Source organism: Pseudopodoces humilis, chromosome 2 (genome assembly GCF_049639895.1).
Source record: "Pseudopodoces humilis isolate 2021_Gansu_Grassland_sample_001 chromosome 2, ASM4963989v1, whole genome shotgun sequence".
NCBI lineage: Eukaryota > Metazoa > Chordata > Aves > Passeriformes > Paridae > Pseudopodoces > Pseudopodoces humilis.
Genome location: NC_142201.1, coordinates 40,236,086 through 40,262,005, shown reverse-complemented (window position 1 = coordinate 40,262,005; position 25,920 = coordinate 40,236,086). Strand labels below are relative to the sequence as shown.

Genomic DNA, 25,920 nt, shown 5'->3' with positions numbered 1-25,920 from the left:
GAGAACAGAGATTACAAATAACCACAAAATGCTTTCTAGACTGAGTCCCTAAAATCAGACACAACTCATGTTTGTTATGAAGTTTGAACTGATGGACCTATAGAATTTCAACAAAAATTGGTTAGTTTGGGACAACAGTGTGAATATAAAAAATGAACAGTCCTATTTAATAATGACACAGTATAGAAAAAGTTTTATATCTGATATTATTTAAATTACATTTGATCTATAAAGTCAAGATTCTTTTTGTTTTACATTATTTTTTTGTACTTCATTTAAGTAGAAGCACTACTGTGTTTTTTTAAGAAGGCAGCCAATATGGACAAACCAGAAATGTCAAGTACTTCTGCAATGGCAGGTCAGTGCTTTCCTCAATGTGGCTTTACATTGTATTTTTTTTCCATCTGGTGTCCTTTTATACTAACAAAGACTCAACTCCAATACAAAAAAAAAACCCCAATGAACCAATTTCCCCATATAGGAGGCATTTAATGATGATTAGTTTTAGAGCTGAGGCTTTTTGCTTTTCATTTGGTGTTTATTGTAAACCATGGTTGAAACTTAACAGTTTAATACATGGATATATTTTCTTTAAAATGTTGACAATTTTATATAAAGTTCATGATAAAATACAAGAAAATAGGCATTAAAAATTGTATAAAGTAATATTCTGCAGTATATTCTGTTCATTGGTTAACAGGCTTTCTTGCAAGACCAATTTCAATCTTTAATGTAAACATTAGAGGCAAAATATTCACCTCAGAGAAATGAAAGAGACTTTCACCACTGAACTCATGAGTGTGCTGGTTTTGGCTGGGATAGAGGTAATTTTTTTCACCGTGGCTGGTATGAGGCTGTGTCTTGGATTTGTGCTGGACACAGAGTTGATAATAGAGATGTTTTAGGTATTGCTGAGCAGGGCTTGCACAGAGCCTTTTCTTTTTTCATACCACCACTTCAGCGAGGAAATTGGGGGTGCATGGGAGGTTTGGAGGGGACACAGGTGGGACAGGTGACTCAAAGTGACCAAAGGGACATTCCAGACCATGTGACATCATGCTCAGTATATACAGCAAGGGAAGAAGGAGGAAGATATTTGGAGTGATGGCATTTGTCCTCTCAAGCCACCATTACACATGATGGGGCCTGCCCTCCTGGGATGGCTGAACACCTGTCTGCCCATGGGGAGCAGTAAATTAATTCTTTGCTTTGCTTTGCTTTGCTTGTGTGTGTGGCTTTTGCTTTCCCTATTGAACTGCCTTGATCTCAACCCATGAGTTTTCTCACTTCTACTCTTTCAAGTCTCTCCCCAGTTCCGCAGGTGAGGGAGTGAATGAGTGGCTGTGTGGGGCTTGGCTGAGGTCAAACTACCACAAAAAGAGAGAAGAATTAATTTGTTTCCAAACAGATATGGCCAGTATTGCATATTTCAATATTCTTTTTCAGAGTCAGATTGAATGACACAAGAGCTCTGTAAACAGTATTCCTTGTTATTACAGGACCAATGAGAAAAGTTACTGGGAAACACTTGACGTTTTCACCTGCATTTTGAACCCCAGCAGACCCCAAAAGCAGGACCTCTCATCAGGAATGGAACAATTATATATCTGAAGAATCACTCCAGTCTGTCACAGTGACTAAGCTGCTTTTTAACGTGCTTGTATTATCAGCTTCATGAAGGCCTGTTAAAACAAACAGACAAAACAATTAATAGCTATTAATACTCTTTTGGGGATATTTTTACTTTGTATCTGTCTGTAAGGTAAAATGACATGCTATGTGAGCAAACACCTGTGGACTTCAGGAAGTCCCAAATTGCAACCAGTAAGGAAACGACAAGTGTTGATAATATATAGATTGTTTCTCTCACAGAACATAAAGCACAGTACAAGCAACCTTACTTTCTCTTCAAAAATAACCAGAAGTATCTTAATGGAACTGACACAGCTTTAACCTTTACATACATGGAAACATTAGGGTTAGAAACTACTGTATAAATTATATGTAAGATTGAGGTTTTTGCCTTAGCACTAGTTCAAATACTCATCTCAGCCTGGTAAGTCAATTAGGTATCTTGAACAAACCTGAAATGTTGTTATTATTCTCAAGACAAAGTTGAGTTCCCTTCTCCCTTAAATTTGGGAAGGAAAAAAAAATCTTGGATTTTTTTATTAATTTTTAAGATGAGGTTGAAATCTGATAATATTATGGTTTAAAATCCCAAATTTAAGTTGGCATCTCTGTATATTTATGTGTGTGTATGGTTTATGTATCACTAAGTATCATAAAAACATTATATTTATATGGCAAGGAACCAAACAGAACTTTTCTTGTTCTTTACTTACAAAACACCATCTATTGAGTTACAACATGTAATACACTGTACTTAATCCTCCTCTAGGTGGGTCAGCCACTTATGAATATGTTACCTTCCTCCTTTGGCACGCTTTTCTTGGGAAGGCCCCATGCATGTACCACAGATGCACCATTGGGCTCATTTTTATGAACTGTCATCGCCTTCTGACCTCTGTCAGCTTTCATCAATAAAATGTCTTCCTCGGCTGATGAAATATCCCAATCGTCTTCATCAGCTTCTGTGAGCTAACAGGGACAAGAAAAAACAGGCATTTTTCCTCTGTCTGTTAAAGCTGTCCTGAGATCTTTCCTAAACTCAACAATGTGAAACTGGTAAAGAAAAATGCACTGGCACATGGCCTTTATGAAATCTATCATCACAGTTTTAAAATCCACATTAATTCAATTACCTAAATGATATTAATTTGCTGTTATCATTCCGAAACTAAAAGAGGTTTTTTGGTTTTTTTAAAATCAGGAACTGCAAACATTTAAGGTTCTGCCAGTCTTGCATCTGGCATAAACCTCTGTTTTCAGGTATTATATGCCAGCCTTAAAAAAGGATTATCTTTTCTGGGATATTCCAGTGAGATGAAAGTCCTCCAAGCATTAGAATGTAGATTACTTACATGAAAATAAAGATATATCATGCAAAGTGGCAGTTTATAAGCATTCTGTAGTCAAACTAGGAAAAAATATTGCAGTAAAGGCCTTCTCAATTTAAAACTAATTTATTTAAAAAGAAAATAATGAAAATTAAAAAAAACCACATGGTGCTCAAACTTTAAATATACATTCCCCTCAAGACTCAGTGTCAGCATGTACACAGAGATTTTAATTAAGTGGTGAATTTGCATACTAAGTTCACAAAAGAGAGTCAGTTCAAACAGATGAACCTGAAGGCAAGGAGTCCATGGTCCCTCTTACCTCATCTGCCTGAAAACTAAGTATCTCCATTCAGCTTTGGCAAGAAGAGCTACAGCATTTCCCTATTTTTCAGTCAGATGTGGTGTGATCAATCTGAGCTATTTTTAGAGAGCATAACTGTGGAAAGCAAACAATGGTTCCTCACAAAGCTAAAACCTTATTTCACTGGAGTCCTAGTAAGGATCTAGATGGTGCTTCCATTGCACAGAAGGAAGGTTCAGATGCTATAAGAAAAAAATGTAAGGTATGTATATGCTAGAGAAAAATCAACAAATATGAACGTGTTTTGTGTCTCGAAAGTGGGGAAGAGACTGCAGTAATGTGTTATCTTGCAACATAACTCCAGTTTAACATTGCAAACTGTTTTTCAAAAACTGACAGATCTGCTCTGTGTGCTGTATTATTAACATACCAGAATTCATTATTCTGCTGTTTCAAATTATCTGCATTTGGAGGGTGTGGTAATGGGAAAGTCAGTCACATATATTGAGAAATGCGGGAGGAAGTGTTTCCTTGAACATACAAGAAGTCCCAAATGATTGTTAAAGAATAAACATGTCAACTTCAAACAGAATTCCGTTTTGATCAAGTGTAAATACATGGCACCAATCAAAACTGCTTAACAGTTTTATTAACTCAAAGACTTATATAAAGACATTAAACTTTAAAATTATTAATATTAAACATATAAATATGGACATAAATATATGCATAAAATTACCAAAGCATACAAGATAGCGTGTTCTTCTGTAAAGATTCCAGAAAAAAAGTAGCAGTGCCTGCCCTGGTTTCAGAAGCTTATTCTGAACTCACCCTGTCCATACAGGATACAGCAGGGACTCAATGTATTCTAAATTAATTATAGCAACAATAATTTTCATAAAATGATGGAAAGGTGTGGGTTAGAAGAGACCTCAAAGATCATCCAGTTCAACGCCCCCACCATGGGCAGGAACACCTTCCACCAGACCAGGCTGCTCAAAGCCCTCTCCAACCAGACCTTGAACACTTCCAAGGATGGAGCACCCACAGTTTCTTTGGGTAATCTGTTCCAGTGCCTCAGCACCCTCACAGTAAAGAATTTCTTCCTAATATGTAATCTATATCTACTGTCTTTTCATTATAGTCTAATTTTCTGTCCAGAAAGATCTGTTCCATGAGCTTTCTGGGCACAGAAATGAGACTAGCAGGCCAGTAGTTCCCAGAGTTTTCCTTCTTACTTTTTGTAAAAATGGATTTATTTTTATATGTAGTCAGTGACTACACCCAGCTGTGATGACTTTTCAATTATCATGGAAGAATGGTTTGGCAACTACATCAACCAATTTCCTTAGGACCCTGGGAAACATTTCACTGGGTCCCATGGACTTACGTAAGTTCAAGCTTCTCTGGGGGTCTCAACCTTCTACCACAATAGGAGGGATTTAATTCCCTCAATACTTGCTTAAGGTTTCAGGGGCTTGAAAGATGTGGGAAGGGAGATTATCAGTGAAAACTACAGCATTTTTAAAACATAGGTTTAAGGTTTATTTTGCTACAGGCCCTTGAAGCCCAAATTCCTGAACGCTATGACCCACCATCTAAAGACCTTTACAAAATCATCCTGCCAATTTAACTGTGAACATTTTATGGTCTTGTAAAATCTGACGCTACAAAGAATTTGGAAGTACTACTAGATAGAAAATTGTACTGTAACAGTCATGTCTGTGGTGATAATTTTGAGTCTTGTGCCATTTGCAGATCCCACACAGTCAATGAACAACTCAGGTGTCATCAATGGAAACTACAAGGACACAGGCTAAATGTCATTATGCTACCTTCATAGCCAAAGTTGATTAAGACAATCACCCCTATCCGGAAAATTAAATAGAAGTGTCACTGTTTTGGGGGGAGTGATGAGTTTCAGATTTAACCCACAGTCAGGAAGCTCTAAGGTATCAGTTTCATTATGGCTAACAGGGTTCTCAGTAATTATTATTTGCTAATTTAGTGAAAAAGTATTGTATTTAATGCTAGAACTAGTACCTGTCTGTCTACTTCAATCTAGAAACAACTATTCAAACTGAAATAAAATCAGTGCTGTTGACTTCTCTTTTGGAGTAATATTTTTTCCTTTTAAAAATTGTTCAGGCAAAGACCCCACATTGCAGCAAAATTGTTTACCAATTATAGAACTCTAAACTGAGGAGAAGACCAGGGCCATAGGAGCCTGAGTGGTAAAGAATCAATTGTGTTAGTATTCTGCTGGTGAACGCAAGCAATGGACAGCAATAGATTTGATGTAGTCTGAAAGTAGTATGTTATTAATGTAATAATGCTGCATATTAAAAGTGATACCTTCAGTTCTTTCACCTCTTCTTTCTTAATAAATGCCTGTGTAACATTAATTCCTCCAGCTGGTTTGTTCTTACTTCCATGGTTAGAAAGACTCTCTCCAACTTGTTTGGTCAGTTTTTTAATAACTGTTCCTAAAATTCAGAAAAAACTTAAATTGACAGTTTCCATTCACAAGGAGAGACTTTACTGTAAACCTTCTAGAAATCTCCCCCAAAGTAAAAATAAGTAAATTCTCTCTGAGATAAAGATTGTATCTTTTTCTGCATTTATATAGAAGAGCATGATGCACATCTCTAAGTAATACATTAACAGAAACATTTTAGAAAAAACATAAAGTGTTTACCTATATATATACACACTCAAGACTAGGTAATTTGCTTTTGTTACATTTTCTAACACAAAAATATTTCCATGAAACTCAAAATAATGCACAGCTGTCACAACATCCGTATACAAATGCAGTGAAAAACCTTTAGAAGTTCTGGGAGGTGTTCCAGTTTCTCCAGCTCTGTTTTCCTCCATCCCATTCCCATCACTTTTGCCAGAAGGCTTCTGAAAAGCATGGACTATGCTGCTTGATGGTTTTGACTGCTTTTGCAATGTCTCTGGTGTTACATAAGACTGTTTCATATCATCTTCATCAGCTTCTTCCTCTGAACTGAATGGTGGTGTTCTAAGGAAAACCACATACAACATGAGCACTTACTGGGTTTCAGTGTGTGCATCACCACATACAAATTTAAGCTTCCTTGTATTTTCCTTTCCAATAATTTGCATTTTTATTAGTGAGAAAAGACAGAATCTCCCCTAAATTTTAACTATTAAAAAAAATTAAAAGAAAACAGGCTTCTAGTTAAACTCAGAAAGTTTAAACCCCAAAATGCCCTCTTATACACACATGACTCCTTCCATTTATGTAACCCTCTTTACAAAACAAGAGACCAATATCAAACAAGTCTTGCCAGGCAAACATAGATGGGCTTTCATGGATTGGCAGATAGAGCAAATTTCAGGGTCAAAGTATCTGTGCCACAGAAAGCCTATTGTGACATCAGATGGGAATTTTTCAGTGCAAGTGAAGTGGCAAGGAAGTGGCAAAATAATATACCTGATGTGAAAGGAACATGGACTATTGTATTTAATCTTGGTTGCAGTACAAAAATATCAATAAATTGAAAAACTTAGGTCACCAAAGTCTCTAAATGTTTTTAACACAGTCAGAAAAAACATCTAAGAGAGAAACTAAAGGAAGTTATTGTTCTTATTGAATATCTTTCTCAACCACAACAAAGAATAGATATGCTGAAAGAAAAACATGCTATCTTTCAGGGATTATAATAACACATTCAAATGGAGTAACACTTTAAACCAAAAAATGAAGTATGCAGCCCAGTGTTTATGATTTTAGCTTAATAATAGTTTATGTGTGGCAAACATGTCACCAAAAATGTCTTTTTCAAAAAGTCAAAGGAACAAAACATACGTGATGCTAGATGTTTTTCTGGAACCTCCACTTCCAAGAATCTTCCTGGATCTAAAAATAATGAGATAGGTTATTTCAAGACTGACAGCAAGCATAAAGTTTATATGGAAGTTATGTGAATTCCTTCCTCAATTCTTACAACTGAGGAAATGTTCACATCAGCCACAAAAGCCCAAACCCATATGACCATTATCTGAGGTATGAATGATTTTAGAATGGCATCTCTTACTTTGGAGTAGAAGTAAACTCAGGGAGGATTGTTCTTTGTCCAGGTGGGCGGACAGCTGATGGAGACGACTTTGATGGCTTTTGTGGTGTGGCAAATGAGGAAACTCCCAATGGATTGAACCTGTGTTTTTCTACAAGAAAAGTTGTCTATGTCATTCTTACAATCAATGTTTGGTATCTTTCACATTTCATTTCTACAATTAAAGATGTCTCTGCTGCAGACTATAGTTTCACAAAAAAAGGAGAGGAAATATAATTCTTTACTTCCAAGCAGTTCTGAGTTAACCAACCATGCGTTGGGTTAAAAAGTGTAGCAATTTGGCAGAAAATGAACTCCCTTGCTTTACAACTAGTCCTCAGAGGTCAGACATCTTTCAGAATTGAACCCTTGGCTATGCCAAGTGTTTTGACCCAGGAAATTAAGTTGCAATTGTGATTGCAATTGTATTGTTAGTGCTATAAACAGCTACAATGAAGTTAATGTTTCTATATGTATAAATGTGTATATATATATATATATATGTATATGTATAATATCTGTGTATATATATTTCTGGCAATCCAAAAGAACCACATATGTTGTATTTCATAGACTGGCTCTTTAGAATGTGACCAGACCTATGGTTAACAGACTGCACATGCACCCTGTGTGAGGCCTGTAAGTTACGCTTTTGCAACACAGTGATACAAAACCAGTTGGAGAAGACCCCGTGGCGGTTGTGTGTGCAACAAAAATGGGGAAGAATGGGTTAACAGCCTTAGGTTTAGGCATTCCAATGTCCAAGTGTCAAGGGTTTAAAGGAGGTTAAGTTCCTCAGAGCCTGATAGATTAAACGAGCCACTTCTGACACCTTGGAAAAATAGAGTATGGGTTGAACCTGTCTATACTAAAATAATTACAACAGATAATGGGAACTTTAGGATATTGGTGCCAACATCCCCAGTTTCTCCATTATTGCCCATCCCTTGCACAGTTTGCTCAAAAAGGGGAAGTCATGGGAGCGGACTGAGTAGCACATTGAACCAGTTACAGAGCTTGGTCCCACAACCCCCCTGTATCCTGTTACAGCAGAATGGGGTTTCTGTTGAGAACATGGCGCTTACTGCAGCCTGTTTCACACTGGCCCTGGTGGACCAGAGAGATTCAGCCCAGCTGCATTTAAAGAGACAGAACAAAGATATTCTGAGCTGGAAAAGAGACTTTAATCATTAGTCCAAGCAGTTACACAAGTTGAGCCACTAAAGGATAACCTGTCTGGACAAACCCCAATGAAAGCTGTATTGCTTTCCCTTTCCAGGAGGGATACTGGGAATGATGCCAGCACATCTTCACTGAAGATCAAGTTAACCCATCTAAGGATTTGTTATCCTTGTTGTAGAAGCAGCTGCTGCTATCATGAACGAAATTTGGTTCACACATCAGCAAGCTTGACCTGCAGGATGGAGACCCTCACTTCTACCTATGGAAGTTAATCAATATGGTAACTAGAGCACATTCTGCACCACACACATGTCTCACTTGTGAAATTCACTGTGACAGCAAATATAAGGGAAGGAGATGAGGCCACTTTGCCCACTGAAATTAGAAAGGTAACCTCAATGCCACTGAATTTGAAAGGGAATTTCAGTCCTGGTGGCATCTAATCAAATACATTAAGTAAGATGAACAGCATCAGTGGTCAGACTCCCTCTTCAGATGGTCATCCACAGCTAGAGGAATTTTCAATAAACTACTTAATCCTGTTGTTCCTACATTAATCCTGACTCTAATATGTTTTCCTTTGGTCATAAACATGTATCTGGATAATGATCTGTCAGAAACATAAGGTCTGGGTATGGTATAATGAAAGGTGTGGGGGAGAGAAATTGCCCTATAGAGACCCCCCAAAAATCCATTGAACAGGTGTGATAGGGGCATCAAATTGAAGGTGTGACTGTAGTCACGGGGTGGATAACATAAGAACAAGGTGTACAGCAAAAAGATACATGATGAAGGGACTTCCATGAAATATGCCATGAGATGTGTAGCTAAGGGATTATGTGGCCATCATGGCACGCTGAGGGGGTGTTAGGTTATCAGGCAGAGGCTGGAAGTCAGCCAGGGAAGAGGGATTGATGCTAAGGTGTCACTGTTGGTGAATCTGGGATCACAAAATGAGACCAGACTCAGACTATAACCCACACCGCTGGTGCACCTGGGAACATGATCAGACTTACAATACTGAACTAGTTAAAATCAGAAATTAAGCTCAGCCATTACAGGCCCTTCAGTTCTGTTAGGATCAGCTGGAAAGCAAGGGGTTTATTTGCTGCCAAAGTGCTACAGTCCCTACACAACACTATGTATATTGCCTGAGCTAAGATATTTGCTGTTAAGAGCATATTGATACCATGTCGAGAACCCTCTAAAGAAAACAGTTTAGTTGTCCATGACTATATAGAATATTGTTATGGAAAAGCAGGAAAGCAGCTATACAGAAATGCTGTTATATAAAACTTTAAAATAGCAGTTATAAAATGTAAGACAATGAAATAAACCCCAAAATCCATTGTAACCTTCACCAAGAAGCCGAGCACAGGAATCGGGTCTTCTAGAAGATGATGATTTCTCTTCAACCCGAAAGCCAACTTGACGTTCAAGATGCTCTCGAATTCCAAGCATGGTGGGCTCTTGCTTCTCTTTGCGTTCTCTGGCACTTTCAATTGCTCGCAAAATTTTATTTAAGCGATCACTTGATATTCCACGAACACCCTAAGAAAACAAATTGTATTGTAAACACTCTTTTACACTTCAGATATCACAGAGCTTGTAGTAAAATCGCAGATGTTGGTAGTATTGCTCACAAGTGTAGACATATAGACATATCCTCCACAGCTGTAATTTGATGGCCACCCTCTCAGGTTGGTGGTTAAGGAATTGCAGTTATTTAAAACATGGAAATTTAGCTCTGGATTTTATAGGTTGAGAACTCTAGTACAGGAGTGAAAGAACGGAAGAGAAGTGGTACAAAGATTACCCTTCTTTTAAATAATTCAACATCTTACTGCTTTAATTCCCAAGGATTCCAGCTTCTCCTCCAGAGCTTGCTCCAAAACAGCTCGCAATTCTTTAGTTAAAGAAGGATCAGACTTCAGAGCATTTATTAAATAGTGGTTACTTCTATCTGGTTTTAGATCACTTTTCTCAGTTTCTGAAATAAGAAGTAAAATGCTGTTAAGAGATATTTTTAAAAATCCACACTACATGAGACAAAAACTGCAGTGAAGCATGCATTCTTTAGAAACAGCAGAGACATATACGTGCACTTTTCATCTACATGGAATTGTGTAATTTTCAAAATATTGGGCTAGCTTACAAAAGTCAGCTCACTTGGAATCTGTACCTCAGCACCTTGTAACCACTATCACAAGTAACTTTTATTGCTCGTTACAGAATTTCTGTAGAGATACTCTGCTAAATATGTGGCAACAAAGATCTTTACTTTTAGCATTGTACTTGAAAACTTCTGATAAATGAAGACTATTTTCTGATACTTAAGCTTTCTAAACATGGTGTTTCAAATAAAAGCTGAATTCTAGCAAGAATCAGAACAAGAATATTACAAACTTTTCCTCAAGAAAAGCTTCAAGCAACATGATTTTCTCTTGATAAAATCATCTACTGAAATTAAACCTTTTCAAAGCTGTAACACTTTCAAAAGTCTTGGTAAAGACAAAACCTTAGTCTGGGGCAGACTGTTTCACAGAAAATACCTAATGGATAATAGTCATCTTCAAAACTCTTTCAAGGACAAAGTTCAGTGTTGTGTTTTCTTCTATGCCAGTCTATAACATAATACATACTCAAAAGCAGACAAAGAAGTTCCCATCTCTTTTCCTTGCTTTAAGTGTCAATATTGACTCTTATGTCAATAAAGAACTCTTATGCAAGAAAAAAAGAATCATCTAGACAGATTCTTCCATCTAAAATGAAGACTGACATTTAAGTTAGGCCAAAGTATTACAGGGTCATACAGGAGAGTAAAGAAGCAAAACACACCCACTTGGAACCTGTCTATGAAGTGCCACTGGCAAGAGAAAATTTTACTGAATGCCGCATAAAGTAAATGAAGCAATAACTAGTGTAACCATGATGGCTGCTTCTGTCTGGCAGTGGTCAGCAAAGCTGGCAAAGGGTATAAAGCAACCCAGGGAAAGCATGTAAACCACACTCCCAACTCCCCTGAAATACAAAGAGAATCTTGGGCAGGAGTTTGTCTCTTCCCAGTATGCCTTACAGGGCAGCAGAGTCATCTGCCACTCAATAGACAAGGACAGCAATGAAGGCATAATTCTATATTGTGATGTTCAAACATTTTATTTTGAAACAAATTTGTCACTTTTTCTATTTGTAAACAATGACAGCTTATTCGAAAGCAGTTCCATTTCCTTTTCATTTTTCTTAAAGGGAGAGACAAGCACCCTAAAGAAGAGACAAAAAAGCCTCAAGATGCATAAACGACATATTAGGTGGTATTCAGGAAGTAGCTTCCCATGAGATCCTGGAAAGAACTATAGGTAATGAAAACCAAAAGAGAGTCTAGCTGCCATACTATTAGATCTGTGTTGAAGAAGACATAATCAGGCTGAAATCTCATCTGATTTTGGGAATTCTGTGGACAACTCAGTCCCTGACAGAGATGAGATTAAAACTGATTTGTATGGAGAACTGAGTCCTAGAAGAAGCAAAAAATTGGTCTTGAGGAAACACATGGCTATCTGACTATCCCCAGTCAGGACAAGATGACATTATGCAATGCAAAATTCTCCCAGAAAGCCATACATGAGACATTTTAAAGTAGAAGGCTCCCAGGAGCCTTCTGAAAACCCTGTCTATTTCCAATATTAATCCTTACAATAAAATAGATACATTTTAAACTCATTTTAAAAATGAGTTTAAAAAATGCCTAATTACTACATACTAATAAGGGTAACAAGAGTATCCAACATTATCCTAATTAATGACAATATTAATTCTTGCTAAGTAACTCAAGCCAAATCCTCTTTGCCAGAACAATTATTTAAGGAAGTGTTTTCTTATTCAGCCCTAAATACTAGATTCAGCTTTTAAGAAAAGGGACCTTACATCTGATCCACTGTCTCAGTTCCTACATAATCCTAGAAAATTATGTTCCGAGTCAAGAATTTTCACAGTCTCCCTTACAAATGACTGTCATCAAAACCAAAAAAATCTTGGTCTGTCTTTTCAGACTACATTCTTTCTTTTTCTCTTCTGCACTTCAGGTCATGCCTTTAGGCACAGAAGAAGAAACAAAGACAATCCATCAAGAGAGAAGATGGCAAGCAAGAGAAACAGTAGAAGGAACGGCAAAAATGCAAGCAGTCTTTATTTCAGATTGTTCAGTCACTGGCTTTCCCCTGGGGAAACCTCTCAACACACAGATGTATTGAAACAACGATTTTGTTTTCAAAACAGTATCATTCCTTTGAAATTTAAACTCACTGGCTGTAGGGTTCAAGACTGATTTTGGTTTTCACACACAGAACAGATTTTTATGTTACTCAGCTATTTGGTATTTCACCTAAGGTACTACTAGCTGCGTTCAGGAGAAGAATACCATGCAGGATGAACCAGCGCTTTCTGTTCTGTCATTGTAAATGTGGCCTTCTCCAAGTTCTCCTCGGAAGAGGCACAACAGCTGCCAGTGCCAGGCTATGTAACTTTATTCTAAATTGCACAACCCTGGCTGGAGCTGTGGCTGCTTATGGGTAGGTGCAAGCCAGATTACTTGTAAAAATATCTGTGATGCATTCATGAAAGCTGGCAGCTCCAACCTCCACCATTAACTTCCTTCTGCCTGAACCTTTTATTCTCTTAGGCAGAGTTTTAAAAGGGAGTGAACACATATTGCAATAGTGTCAGCACCAAAAATTTCCTAGTGAGGGGCTTTTCCCCATCAAACATTTTTGCTCTGCTTAGTTCAAATCTCTTTAAACATATGGAATGTGCCTGCTTTAAAGAAGTTAGCTAGATTTTCGTAAAAACATTGAACCTGGATAAGGAAATCATATTTACAAGCAATAGCAAGCAGGAGACTGACACAAACCATGTTCCCACCCATATCACACAAATATAATGAAATACAATGAAAAATACTGTAGGTATCAAATAAGATTTTTTTGTTTTCAAGAAACACATGCCAGCATATCTTGAGCTGAATCAATCATTACCTTTTTCCTCTTCTGAAAGCTCCTCTATGGGCTCCAGCATATGCACCAAGGGTGCCTGCTCTAATAATGAAGAAGAACAGGAACACCAGACAAAAAGGACAGAAAAAGGTCAAGGTCCAGAGAGGGAAAGTCAGGAAAAAAACCACCACACTGATGTCAACTTTCTTGATTGCTGAAAACCTGCTTAACCATCACAAACCCACTGCAACACAACTCTTCACTGCCTTGAGGGTACATTTTTGTAGAGGAGACCCTAATACATAGTAACTTCAGGAGTGATTCTGTTGTCCAAACACAGGTGTATGGTGTCATCCCAGATACATCAGTTTTAAGCCATCAGTGCAAGGTTGATTGATACATCACACAACTTCTGGAATGGCACCAGGTAAGATATTTTCAAGACATCCACAATGACAGGGCCACCCAGGATTATGTAAATCAATATTGTTATTAATTTCTCATAAGAAGCAATTTTTTAAGATTAATTTAAAAATATTGTTTATGTGCAATTTTATACTGAAAGTTTAAAAAATACAAGTGAAATGGACAAAGTAAACCTCAAAAATATATGGAAAAATATATTAACTCACTATTCCAGGGTTATTAAGTACTGAGTCCATACATGCAAGACAGACATTGAACATTTTTTTATATATATATGAGATAATTACCAATAAAACAAATTTTAAAAACCTTCAATCACTCCAATCGAGTAAGATTCAGTGTTATCATCTGTTTTAAAGAATTCTTGAAATGTCTGTGCTGCAAACAGCTTCCTAAACACATTGAATTTATCATTCAATGGGCTGTCAGGTACAATTTGCTTCACAAAAATGAAGCCAGACTACACTTTTTAGACTTCAGATTTAAGACACGCTTGAAAATGTTTATATGTAGACCAATAAGTATTCAGGTTTTTAAAATGTGAATTAATATTCACCTTCTACAAATTAAATTATATCAATGAAAACTAGAGCTTGAGTGTCTTCTAGGGTTTACAATAAAAACAGGTATGCAAACTGTACTTACAGCATTCAACTATAGGCATTATAAGAGAAAACAATTTATTGGTCACTATTTTGGGCCTATGTGCATTTGCTCCATCCTTCACAAAAAACCTCTTGCACAAATGGTTGTTATGCTCTATGGGTAGAAGAGGAGAAAGTGATGCTGCATGAAGATGTTTTTTGGCACTTCTTGTACACCAAGTACAAACATGGATGCACTGTGACAGGAAATCACAGTGAAATAAGCATTTGGAGCTAAGTGACACTGCCACATCTCCAATATTCCCCAAGTAAAGGGTGTTTAATCTGATGGCATAAATACTTGGGGTATGGGAGCTGCTCTCTCCATGCTTTCCATGCCTGTGGTGATATTCAGTCTCTCACCTGCTTTTCCAAGCTAATTGCAAGATTTAAGTTTTGCTCCCACAGAACTTGTACTAAATAAGAAGTTTTAAAAAGATGCTTCTTACACCATCACAAGTTGTTAATAAGATGCAAATATCAAGATACCTTAGGAAAACATTTAAAAGCAAAACTCAGAGACAAATGGGCTTCAGTCTCTAAGGCTGTAAAATTTACCAGTGGCCAGAGCATTCCTGGGCACTGGAACACGATCCTCCACACTACTGCTCCTGGCACACTGCTGCCCTTCACCAACTAAGATTCTCCAAAACAGTGTTCAGACACAGTTTGGAATCGTTCCCAAAAGCCTGAAATGTGTCTGTTTGGAAGGATGGAGCCTGAAGCACAGACAAAATGTTCTGGGAAGATTTAATTAAGCTGCATGGGCACTGATGCCTCTGAGTTTCTTGGCTGGACTTACCAGTCAATAAGGCAGTTGCTTTGTAGTTGGATTTAACCTATGCTTGTTTTACCTGTACTTTACCCAAAATGCTCTGATTAAAGGGGATGACTCATCTCTGCACAAACCCTTGCCGAGTGACTTAACATAATAGGAAAATCCCAGTCCCCCGAAACTCAGACCTGAAAATGGTCTGGTGATTGGGCATAAAGGTACATGCCTCTCTTCCTCAGTGTACCAGAAACAGAGGAAATGAAAAATCAGTAATTACTAAGAACAGTTGCAAGAGCAGATCCCAAATGCATTACTGTTATGTGTAATACTGTTGTTCACTATATGGTAACAGGGGAGATCAAATGCTAAGGCATGAGGGAGTGCAACACCTGAAAATACCAACTTCCCTGACGTAAACAAGCCCTTTCTTTCTTTTCACTGTACACATATTCTAAGAGATATCTATTAAACATCACATTGGATTCACACTTAAGGAAAACCATTACTCTGGTTTATAGACAGGTGTGGAGATGACCCCCCCTTAAGGAGTCCTCTCCTTATGTTTACCAGAGATGTGCTTCTTCTGGCCATCTGATCAGCCATATTAATTCTAGCCATCATTAAGGCCAGCGGTGCTGTGTATATCATCCCACATAATCCAGAGTATCTCTTCTGCCAGCTAGTATGTGTAGAGACACAGATGTATCAAATTAATTAATTTCTTAGTGGATAATAATACTACTGAAAAATTATGTGCCCAGCACACTTTAAGAAAGAATTAAATACCTGTTTTAAAGAGTATTTGAAGACCATTTCTATACAGGTAGAATAGGAAAATACATGTATCAATAATGAAGGATTCAGGCTGTGTATATTTCATGCATATCATATATTATTTGTCTGTTCTTACCTACTAATTAAAAAAACCCAATATTCTGACAGTACTATTGGAAAAGCAGTCCTCTGGCCAACATTTAAAGAAGAAATCCCATCTATTTATGTTGAAATAAGAAATGCTAAAGAACTTTTAGCCTGAACAGAAGCAATAAAATTATCTATGGTGTAGTGTCATCTACAGTAAGCACTTTGCACTTGCAGTGTAACAAGCTAGGAAAAACCATAAAATTGGTTTTTTTTAAACTACTGCATTTCTTGAAGATGTAAGGAATGCAAGCCATGGCTACACTCATTATATACTCCTTTAATTTATACTCAAATTACACATACAAAGAGCTGCCAGACCTAACCTGTGATATCTGTAATTTGGACCACTGTTTTTGAATTAATGCACTTCATATATTTTTCCTCCTAACTGATCAACAGAAAGCCACATGCTGCACATAAGCAGCAGAAATATTAATTTTAAACCAATATTTCTAAGATTTTTTTTTTGACACTTACCTGAGGCCTCTAAGTTAGGAGCCTAGTCACCTCAGACTCCTTCAACAGTCAGCAAAGAGACACAGGCAACTCCAAAGAGCATTCAGATCTTAGTTCAGCTGAACCAAACTCTGAAGGCGCCCCTTTTCTGTTTACTGTCTAGGAAGAGTAAGTACTTTAACTATATTTTCCTCAGATGCTTCAGCTATGTCCCTAGTGATAGCTGAGTCTGGGTGTCCACACCCTGTTTGTATACTGAGACATAGGTTTTAATGAACAAACTAATTTTCAGCTTTGCTTTTTAACTACCATCTTCAATTCCACCTAATATTATTGACCTAGAATAGCCTAAATATTGAACAAGTATCAACATTTCAAGAGTAATAGAGGAGGCAAAGCCTAATTTTAAAATAGTATTAAAAAAATAAATTGTAATTAATCTGTTGCTTTTTTTGTGAGACTGAAATAATCATTGAAAGTAAGAGCTGCTATATTTGCACAAAACCCTACAGGTAGCTCAGAAATGGATAGAAGAATGTTCTACCAGGATGGAATTCAAGGAGCTCTACTAGCTCTCACAAGAAGTCAGGAACATTAACACAAAACCAACAGACTAACATAGTTGCTCTCCTACTTTACACCTAGGATAACTCACATTTGCAACTAGGGTTATCTTTTCATTACATAGATTTAAGATGCGCAGAATGAATACTAGGATGCAAAAGCTTCTGAGCGGCTTTGAAGAATGTACTTAAGTTCACATTAGAGAGCCTTTTCTAGAATTAATTAAAAAAAAAGAAGATATTTTATATGCAGGCAATTATAAGATGATCTGTGCTAAATAAATTTGTCTACAGAAGTTACCAGGAAGTGCTTTCCTTCTCATAAAGGCATGAGATGCAGCCATGATGTCTTAATTCAGTAAGTCAATCCCTTGAGGAGTCCTGAAAACTTCGGGAAAGACACCATAACTTCTGCTAACCTCCAGAAAATTAGGTAAGGCAAGTTTAAAAAACAATCCAGAAGGGAAGAAAGGGGACAGACAGAGAGACCTGCAGAGATAAATAAAATAGTAATCAGCAAAGGAATCTGAAGGGAACACCTTCTTTGAGGTTTCATAATAAACTGATGTTGAATCTTTTGTCTATCAATGGCAGGAACAGCCTTTTCTATCTCGAGAAGTTTCATGAGATGTCACAAACTTCATATTTGAAGCAGCAAGACATTATGAAAGATCTGAATGAGCTCATTTAAATTGTCAGAGTACAAAAAATACTAATGTTCACAGGGCTGTTTCTGCCCTCAGTACGAATGAAAGCAAATGCACCAAGTAACTAATGCTTGACAACCTTGGTAAGTCCTTAGCAGCCATAATCTCCATAAAACTTAAATTCAGGGCAATTGCTAAACGACATGCTGTGAGACTTCTTAGCCAGAACCAGAACTATTATTTTGGTGTAATGAGGCTGGCATAAATGAAAAATAATTAATTGTTTAAAATGCTATTCCTAATTCTCTATACTTAATATACTGTTACTTTTGTCTACACAATATTCATCCATGTAGTTTAACTCAGAAAGCTACAAGCAATGAACTACTAAACCTTGCATAACTTAGAAAGAAATCTTTCTATTATTCAAATAATGTTACCACAGAATAATTAGTAATAATATAATCAAATTTCCTTTTTAAAATAATTCCTGTCATAACCAATAGTTTAAAATGAGCACTACGTGAGTTTTTCATTCCTCATCAAATTATTGAAAGTTTGATGTATAGTATCCTTTTCAGAACTTTTTGTATTTGGTGAAAAAGAAAAATTGTCCACATTTTTCACAGACAAATTCCATTTAGTCCCCATGTGGCAGGTTTAAAAACTAAGAGAAATAATTAGAAAAATACATTTTTTAATTATAATTCAAATTAATAAACTGTTTTTAAACAATTTGCTTGCTAGTTTTTCACAACTTTACTACTTAAAGGGAAAATAAAGAATTAGTTGAGCTGAGAATATTGATATGTTAACAACAGTATCCATTAATTTGCATACTGATTAAAAAACAAAATTCTTTTCACAAAGTACAAAACAACGTAAACATAGCTCCCTCGCCCCCCTCCCCGTCTAAAGGATATCACAATGCTGCAAGTTAAAATACCTAAGTAACAATGTATATGTAACCACAGATATATGCTGGCAGAACAAGGACAGGATAACTGTCTATTTTGATTATCTCTTCTGTATTTTTACTCCTTGCCATTTGAAGTCACATGGAAAATACAGTATTTCAAGACTTGAAATAAACATCTCCACATGTTTCCCTACACAAATTCCAGTAGATGCATTTAACAATCCAGTATATCAGATGAGCATATTTTCCATTAGAAAACACAGATATTTTTCCTCAATAAATTTCATCTAAGTGCTTCAATAATATACATATTCTAGGAAATATTCTCCAATTATTTTTATTTGTTTTTTATTTATTCTTCTCAGTAGTGCATCCTTATAATTATTTCATAGAAATTCTCAACTCTGACATGCAAGTTATGTTCTTCCAACAAAACTACTCTTAGACCTATGATTTGACAAGCAACATATCTGATAAGAGTGAGTGTTAGATTTGAAAGTTTTGGATCTGGACCTATAAAAAAACCTTACCATGTAGGATAACTGATGGACTTGATTTAGATTCTTGAAGACGCTCTACAGGAGTGTTCACTAAAATAACATAATAGTAAAAAAATAATTGAATTGTATTATAGTAAACAGTAACAAATACAGATTCTTAAATGTAGCAATATTTAATCACATTCATAAATTAGTTATTTTTTTACATTAATAGGGAAAAAATTAAAAATTTACAAAGTAAAAACCATTTCATCACAACATAAAAGTATATCTCTATATATGCTTACTATTTTTGACACTTCTAGAATCAGGAAAAGAAACTACTAACTAAATCATCACTGGACTAGAATGCAATCATTCTTTTGGTCTTGAGTGCATGTTGTCTTTGTGTCACAGGGAAGAAGTCTTGGCCCAAAGCTACTTAGCCAATACCAGCCTGACTGGGGCTTATACTCCCCAGAGAGGATCTGCAGCATCCACACTTGACATCAACAAGTGCAAACCCTCATAGATGTATAGATCATGTATGTGTAGCCTTGGAGTGAATTAGTAATTCAATCCTACATTCCTCAGATCAGCTTGGGGCTAGGAGCAAATTTGCCCATGTGCCACGGACTTTTACTTGTCTGTGCTTCAGTATGAATGACTATGACCAGCTACAGACGAAAAGCTACGTGGCTGTGCTCTTATGAGGCCTTCCTCAAATTAAACCTACTCCCTGCTGTTTGACTCAGTTCAAGCCAGTGCATGGTTAATACAGCAAAATGGTTTCCAAACTGAGATCAGAATTAATTCATCTGCCATCACCTATTTCAATAAACTTCAAGTCACTCTAACCGCAGCATTAACTATATGGGTGTTTGTGGTCCAGAACAACATCCTGAAACACTATTATCAGATTTAGCTATTTGTAATAGACTTCAGTTGTTAAAGTACCACACAGACAAAAATATGAGTTCTTTACATCTTTGAACATCTGTGTCTTAAGTGACAAGTTAATCAGTTTTGTCTACTCTTTTAGTATTCTCCCTTTTGTGAGTTCTGCAGTCTAAGAACAGTCAAGCAGGAAAAAAGATTGATTAAAATTACACTTCATAAAAATAAAAAAAAATACAAAAAAAACCCAAAATAAAGTTGTTCTACCCAAGCTTTGTACATTAGAAGTCTTTACAGCTACAAAACATGATCTTTGTAAATCATGGCATGGAAACAGGTAGGTAGCCTGTGAAAAACAAATGCATTTCCAGTACTGATTTTATATCAGTATTTTGTTAGTCAAGTTGATGTCTATATTTGTTTCAGCCAGGCTGCAGAAATCAGAAACTAAGTCTGTTTTTTCTTGCAGTTTGTACTCACCATCATATGTTTTAACACTTGGAGGTGGTTTTGTGGACAATTCTTCTATCTAAAGGAGAAAACACAAATACATGAACCAATAGAAATGTAAAGGATCAATACCTAAAACAAACATTTAGCATAAAATACCTAGTTTCAGCACTATTCTGTAACAAAAATTATTGGTTATGATTTGTGGAGAAAAATACTTCTTCTGTGCCAAATATATATATTTTGTCCATGCTTAATGAATGTTTTTGCATTGTCTTAATGTCTTAATTATTTTAATGAACTCATGCTTTTTACATCCTGATATTGCCAGTTATAAAATCAAATGAGAGTGGACTTATGGGCCACTTCAGCACTTAAGAGTTTCAATACTTTCTTCCTCAGCAATTCATGTAGCATTTTCCAAGCCTAGCTTCCACTCTGGGAAACACTGGAGTGTTTAATTACACATTGATTTTAAATGCATGAACAGTTCTCCTCTGGGCTTTACAGGTTTGTCTATTTGACACCCCAGGACAAGCACTGAACTGACAGAGTAAAGGAAACACATTGGCTGTAATGTGATCTAAAGAAAACAGGAAACTTGTGAATCCTATATCATTAAAACAATGTTCTGCACTCCAATTTCCCAGAGAGAAGAACATGATGAATTCAGACACATAGCCAGTGTCAGATGGAGCTGGCACAAGATATTGGACCATGATCCTCTTTTATTTATCTGTTTGGTTAGAGCCAATAGTGTCCCTATTCATTGTCCATTAAGTTTGGATTCTGCAAAAGTGTTAGCTATTTCTCAAGCCCGTCTATTTTCCAGGGATTGAGAACGTAGATCTGCAAAACTGTGCTTCACAAACACCAAACTTGGACTCCTCTGAACCTATTATACATCTGTGGTCATATTGTTTTCTTTCCAAGGTCACTTTATTGAAGGAAATTCATCTATGATTAAGTCCTCCATTTCTCCAGCTATAAAATTTGTGGCAGTGGAGATGTAAAAGCTATTATTTGTCTTTCCATTCTTTAAGCATTCAAGTATAGGTTTAACATTAATCTCAAGCAAAATGTGTAAAATCAGATGTTGATTTACAAAGAATGCACCATCTAATAGAGGAATAGGCCACATAATCATGCCATAGTCTAAACTCCAGACTACTCAGATCTGCCCCCTTCCAATCACCTCTAAAAATCTATAGTTATGTTTCAACAAAACCTTATTTTAGGCAAAACCAATTCATTTCCAAATTTTCCACAGAATTGTAGACTATCTCAGGCTGGATGGGACCTACAATTGGATCAAGTCCAATTCCCTCACTGGACTACCTAAAACCTAAACCTAAGAGTATTGTCCAAACATGCCAATAGCTCTGACAGGCTTAGTACAATGATCACTTCCCTGGGGAGCCTGTTCCAGAGCCAGATCACCCTCAGGTTGAAAAACCCTTTCCTAAAGTTGAATCTGAATCTCCCCTGCTTCATTCCATTTCTCCTTGTGTCCTATTACTGATCACCAGAGACATCAGCACCACCTCCTCCTCTACTGCCCCCCTTGAAGCTGTGATGAGATCACCTCAGCCTTCCCTTCTGCAAGCTGAACAAGACAAGTAACAACAGCTGTTCCTCCTATAATGCCCTCAAGACCTTTGATCATCTTGTTTGCCCTCCTCTGGTGAGCTGAAATAGTCTGGTGTCCTTCTTATACTGAAGCACCCAAAACTGCACACAGGACTTGAGGGGAGGCAGCACCAGCACAGAGTAGAGTGGGACAATCACATCCCTCAGCCAGCTGGAGATGCTGTACATGATACGCCCCAGAACAAGGTTGGCCCTCCTGGCTGCCAGGGCACTGCTGACTCATATTCAACATGACATCACCTCAAACCCTCACATCTCCTCCTGCAGCCTCTTGTCCCCTAGTCTGTGGGTATAACCAGGGTTACCCCATCTCAGGGGAGAATCTGGCACTTGGTCTCACCACATTTCACACGGTAATATTTTAAATAATTATTCTCACAGTAATGAATATGATACTTTATTTTTATTGTGAGAAGTAATGTATGTTCAGATTTCAAACACTAGATCTCATTATGATAATTTTGTGGCAGACTAAATCCTTTTCACCATCAAAAATTTTTTGGTTTATTAAGCCTTTCTTTATCAAATGTATTTTAATTCCTGGCTTACATTCCTGTGTCTCTTTTCCATATCTATTCTTATCTATCAACACAATTTCCAAAGCAGAACCAAACCACTCCAGCAATACTATTACAAACTGAATATTAAATATACAATCAGAGAAATATCAAAGACTAATGCTAGATAGTGTTTCTGTGTCCTCTGCTCTCTGAAACAGAGTGTTTCACAAAACAGACCTGCCTCTTCTGACTAATAACCAGCTCATTCTGCTCCTGAAGCCTCTGCTCCAATTCTTCTATCCTCCTCCTGTAAAAGATGTTATTTCTGTTCAGGTCTTCTCTTGCTGATGTTTTGATTGTCTCAATCTGTGACAGTAGCTAGAAAGCAATCAGAAGGAAAGTAACGTAATATTAACACTATACAAAATACTTTAATGCTATGAAGTCTAAACAAGCGCCATGCTTAGATACTTTTAACATTTTTTTTCTCATCAAAAACTTGATGTCTTCTATGACTTCACTAGGACTTGTATATATTATAAAACAGTTGTCTGGATCACTTCTGAATTACACAAGGACGACTACCTAAATCTCAATACAAATAAAAAGACATATAAACATATTGCTGAGATTGCATAAAATTAAGTTTGCAGGAAAAAGTGTATAAATCTATAAAAATGTTTTAATTATAAATAGTGTCCAGCAATGATACTTTAAGGAGGTGACAGGTAAATTTGAATAATAAACCACTAAGTATATTAACTCCAAATGTGGAAGAAAGGGAATGTTATTTAGGTGCACCATCCCAAAAGTAATACTTACATTACTCCTCCCTTATTCTATTCTTGCACTGTATGTGGGTGTATCTTTAACTACATCCTTTTTGGGGACTGTTCCATGGTTCCTCCCCAATGTTTTCTTGCCAGAGGAGGAGAAGCATTGGTCAGACCACTATGATCTGCTCAGCTCTTACATGGGCACGCAGATGAAAGGAAAATGAAAGGAAAAGAAGCGAGAGAAACAAAGCAGTAAAGAGATTAAAAAGAAATGCAGATATAAAAAAAAAAAATCTGAGGAATAAAGCTTTGTATAGTAAAACATATAAACTGATGCAAAATAAAATGCCATGGTGTTTTCTCCTGGAAAAGCTGAACAGATTCTGCATTAGAAAGCTACAACAGAAAAAGCAATAGAGAAGTGATAGGAAGGAGAAAAAAAAGACTGAGACATATGCCACAGGTCCATGGTAACAGCAGGTACAGGGTGGATGAAAGCTACATTTTGGCAAGTCAAATCTCAGCTATTCAGCCTAACCACATAACACAGAAAATACTGTATAATGCAGTGCTCACAGAATCAGCTGTAAGTTCTTTAAAAGACAGATACAGTTTCAGTTTTCTGACAGATTCTAAAATGATATATTCAGTTTCAACCCTGGCTTTAACTGAAACACCAAGATCCTACCATCACAGAAACACAGAGGTGATAAATACAGCTAAGAGGACACACTCTTATAAACCCTTGATATCTGGCAGATGTACTAGAGCAGATCCAGAATTACTGAAAGGTAAAGGAAAAAATTAAAGTCTCCTTTAGGTGTAAGTGGTTTGCTGTGCGACTTACCAGGGACTTTTCTGTCTCATGGTCATGACGGATGGCTTGTATTAAAGTTGTCCACTTTTTTTCCTGCATAGAGGAAATACATTTTAATTCTTGTTAACAACACATTTAACTTGATATATGCAGCTCTGCTGCTTGTTAATAACACATGAGCATTTAGTTACATATATGCAGCTTTATTTTTCTAAATAAAGCATAAATACCAAAAAAATGACAGTTTATATGAAATTTGAGTAACCCAGTATTTAATGCCTAGAAAAGTTATAAGCATGATTTACACATGTGAGTGTGGTTTTCTTACCAATCACTCTAGAAACTGTATTTGCTCTTTGATTTGTATATGCAGTCACTGTGAGTGAGAAATACACAAGCATTTTGATACATCTCTGTGTATTAACAAAAAGAGTAGTAAGAGCAGGTGATCTTCCCTTTAAATAATGTAATTTTGAGCACTCATTAACAACATATTTTATGTAATAATAACAAACCCCAAAATTAACATGAGTTGTAGAGTGAAGCCAATTTTCTTTGATGAAATAAAAAACCAAAAACATAAAGCAAAACTGAGTTTTGCACATCTTTGAGCAGAAGTGACCAAACTTCTGTACAATGTCAGCAGCAAAGACCTTCACATCCCAAAAACCGTAAAAGAAAACAAAAGGCACAGATTGGAAAATCCTGTCAGAAAGTTTCCTAATTTTCTTTTTCATTTTGGGAAATAGAATATTCCAATTGTCCTGTAAGTGGCCTCACAAATGACTAAACATAAATGCTTTATTAGAGCCTTCTGGAATTGAACTTTCACCACATTTGACAGACAGTTATATTTAATCATAAAGAATAAGAGAATATCAATAAGTAAGAAACAATTACTTCATTTATAAAAGATAAAAAAAATAACCCCCGTTTGCCATTATATGGATAGAATTAAATAGTATTAAATCCTTCAAACCTGCTATTTTTGGCATTAAGAAGAATGAAAATTTTACTTAGGGATTTCATGTCCTACTCCAAGATGAACAAAAATAAAAAGAAAGCAAGTAATCTGTCAAAAGCAATACATTAAGTTACAGTGTTACCTGTTTTTCCATTAGTCTAACCACATTTGGATGATCCTGAGGACGCTGAGGTTTCTCCTCTATAAATTCATGGCTGTCTTTCAGTGTTCCTAAATTGGATTTTTGTTGCATATTGGACTTTTGTAATTCTAACAGTTGCTAATAGGAGGGAGGAATACAAAATTTTCTTTAAACACAGTTATCCATAGATTGCATCAGATACTTCCCCCATTTCTCGTGAGCTCAGCATTTATCAAATTTCACTTCATTACTAATATCTACATCTAATATAAATATGACTTGTAAAAGTACACAGGACCTAGCAGCTACAAAATATAAGCTGCTCTGGTAATGCCATGCAGATTTGTTTTCTGATCCAGCCATACTTTCATG

The 25,920-nt window shown here is 36.5% G+C and overlaps 1 protein-coding gene across 2 annotated transcripts in view; it reads right to left on the bottom strand.

The window, feature by feature from the left end:
* Positions 1-3: 3 nt before the first annotated feature.
* DZIP1 (DAZ interacting zinc finger protein 1) overlaps positions 4-25,920 on the bottom strand; it is a 38,799-nt gene continuing 12,882 nt past the window's right edge. The window contains exons 8-20 of one of the 2 annotated variants that reach the window (XM_005516799.3): positions 25,549-25,686; positions 24,473-24,535; positions 23,087-23,227; positions 20,730-20,778; positions 19,404-19,463; positions 10,376-10,521; positions 9,887-10,082; positions 7,332-7,461; positions 7,103-7,153; positions 6,090-6,292; positions 5,620-5,750; positions 2,430-2,601; positions 4-1,682 (exon numbers count right to left, since the gene is read on the bottom strand). In XM_005516799.3, coding sequence (XP_005516856.3) covers positions 1,600-1,682; positions 2,430-2,601; positions 5,620-5,750; positions 6,090-6,292; positions 7,103-7,153; positions 7,332-7,461; positions 9,887-10,082; positions 10,376-10,521; positions 19,404-19,463; positions 20,730-20,778; positions 23,087-23,227; positions 24,473-24,535; positions 25,549-25,686 — 1,563 coding nt within the window. In that variant the 3' untranslated portion in view covers positions 4-1,599. The remainder of the gene's footprint in view (positions 1,683-2,429; positions 2,602-5,619; positions 5,751-6,089; positions 6,293-7,102; positions 7,154-7,331; positions 7,462-9,886; positions 10,083-10,375; positions 10,522-19,403; positions 19,464-20,729; positions 20,779-23,086; positions 23,228-24,472; positions 24,536-25,548; positions 25,687-25,920) is intronic. The other variant, XM_014259319.2, reaches the window with a different exon arrangement.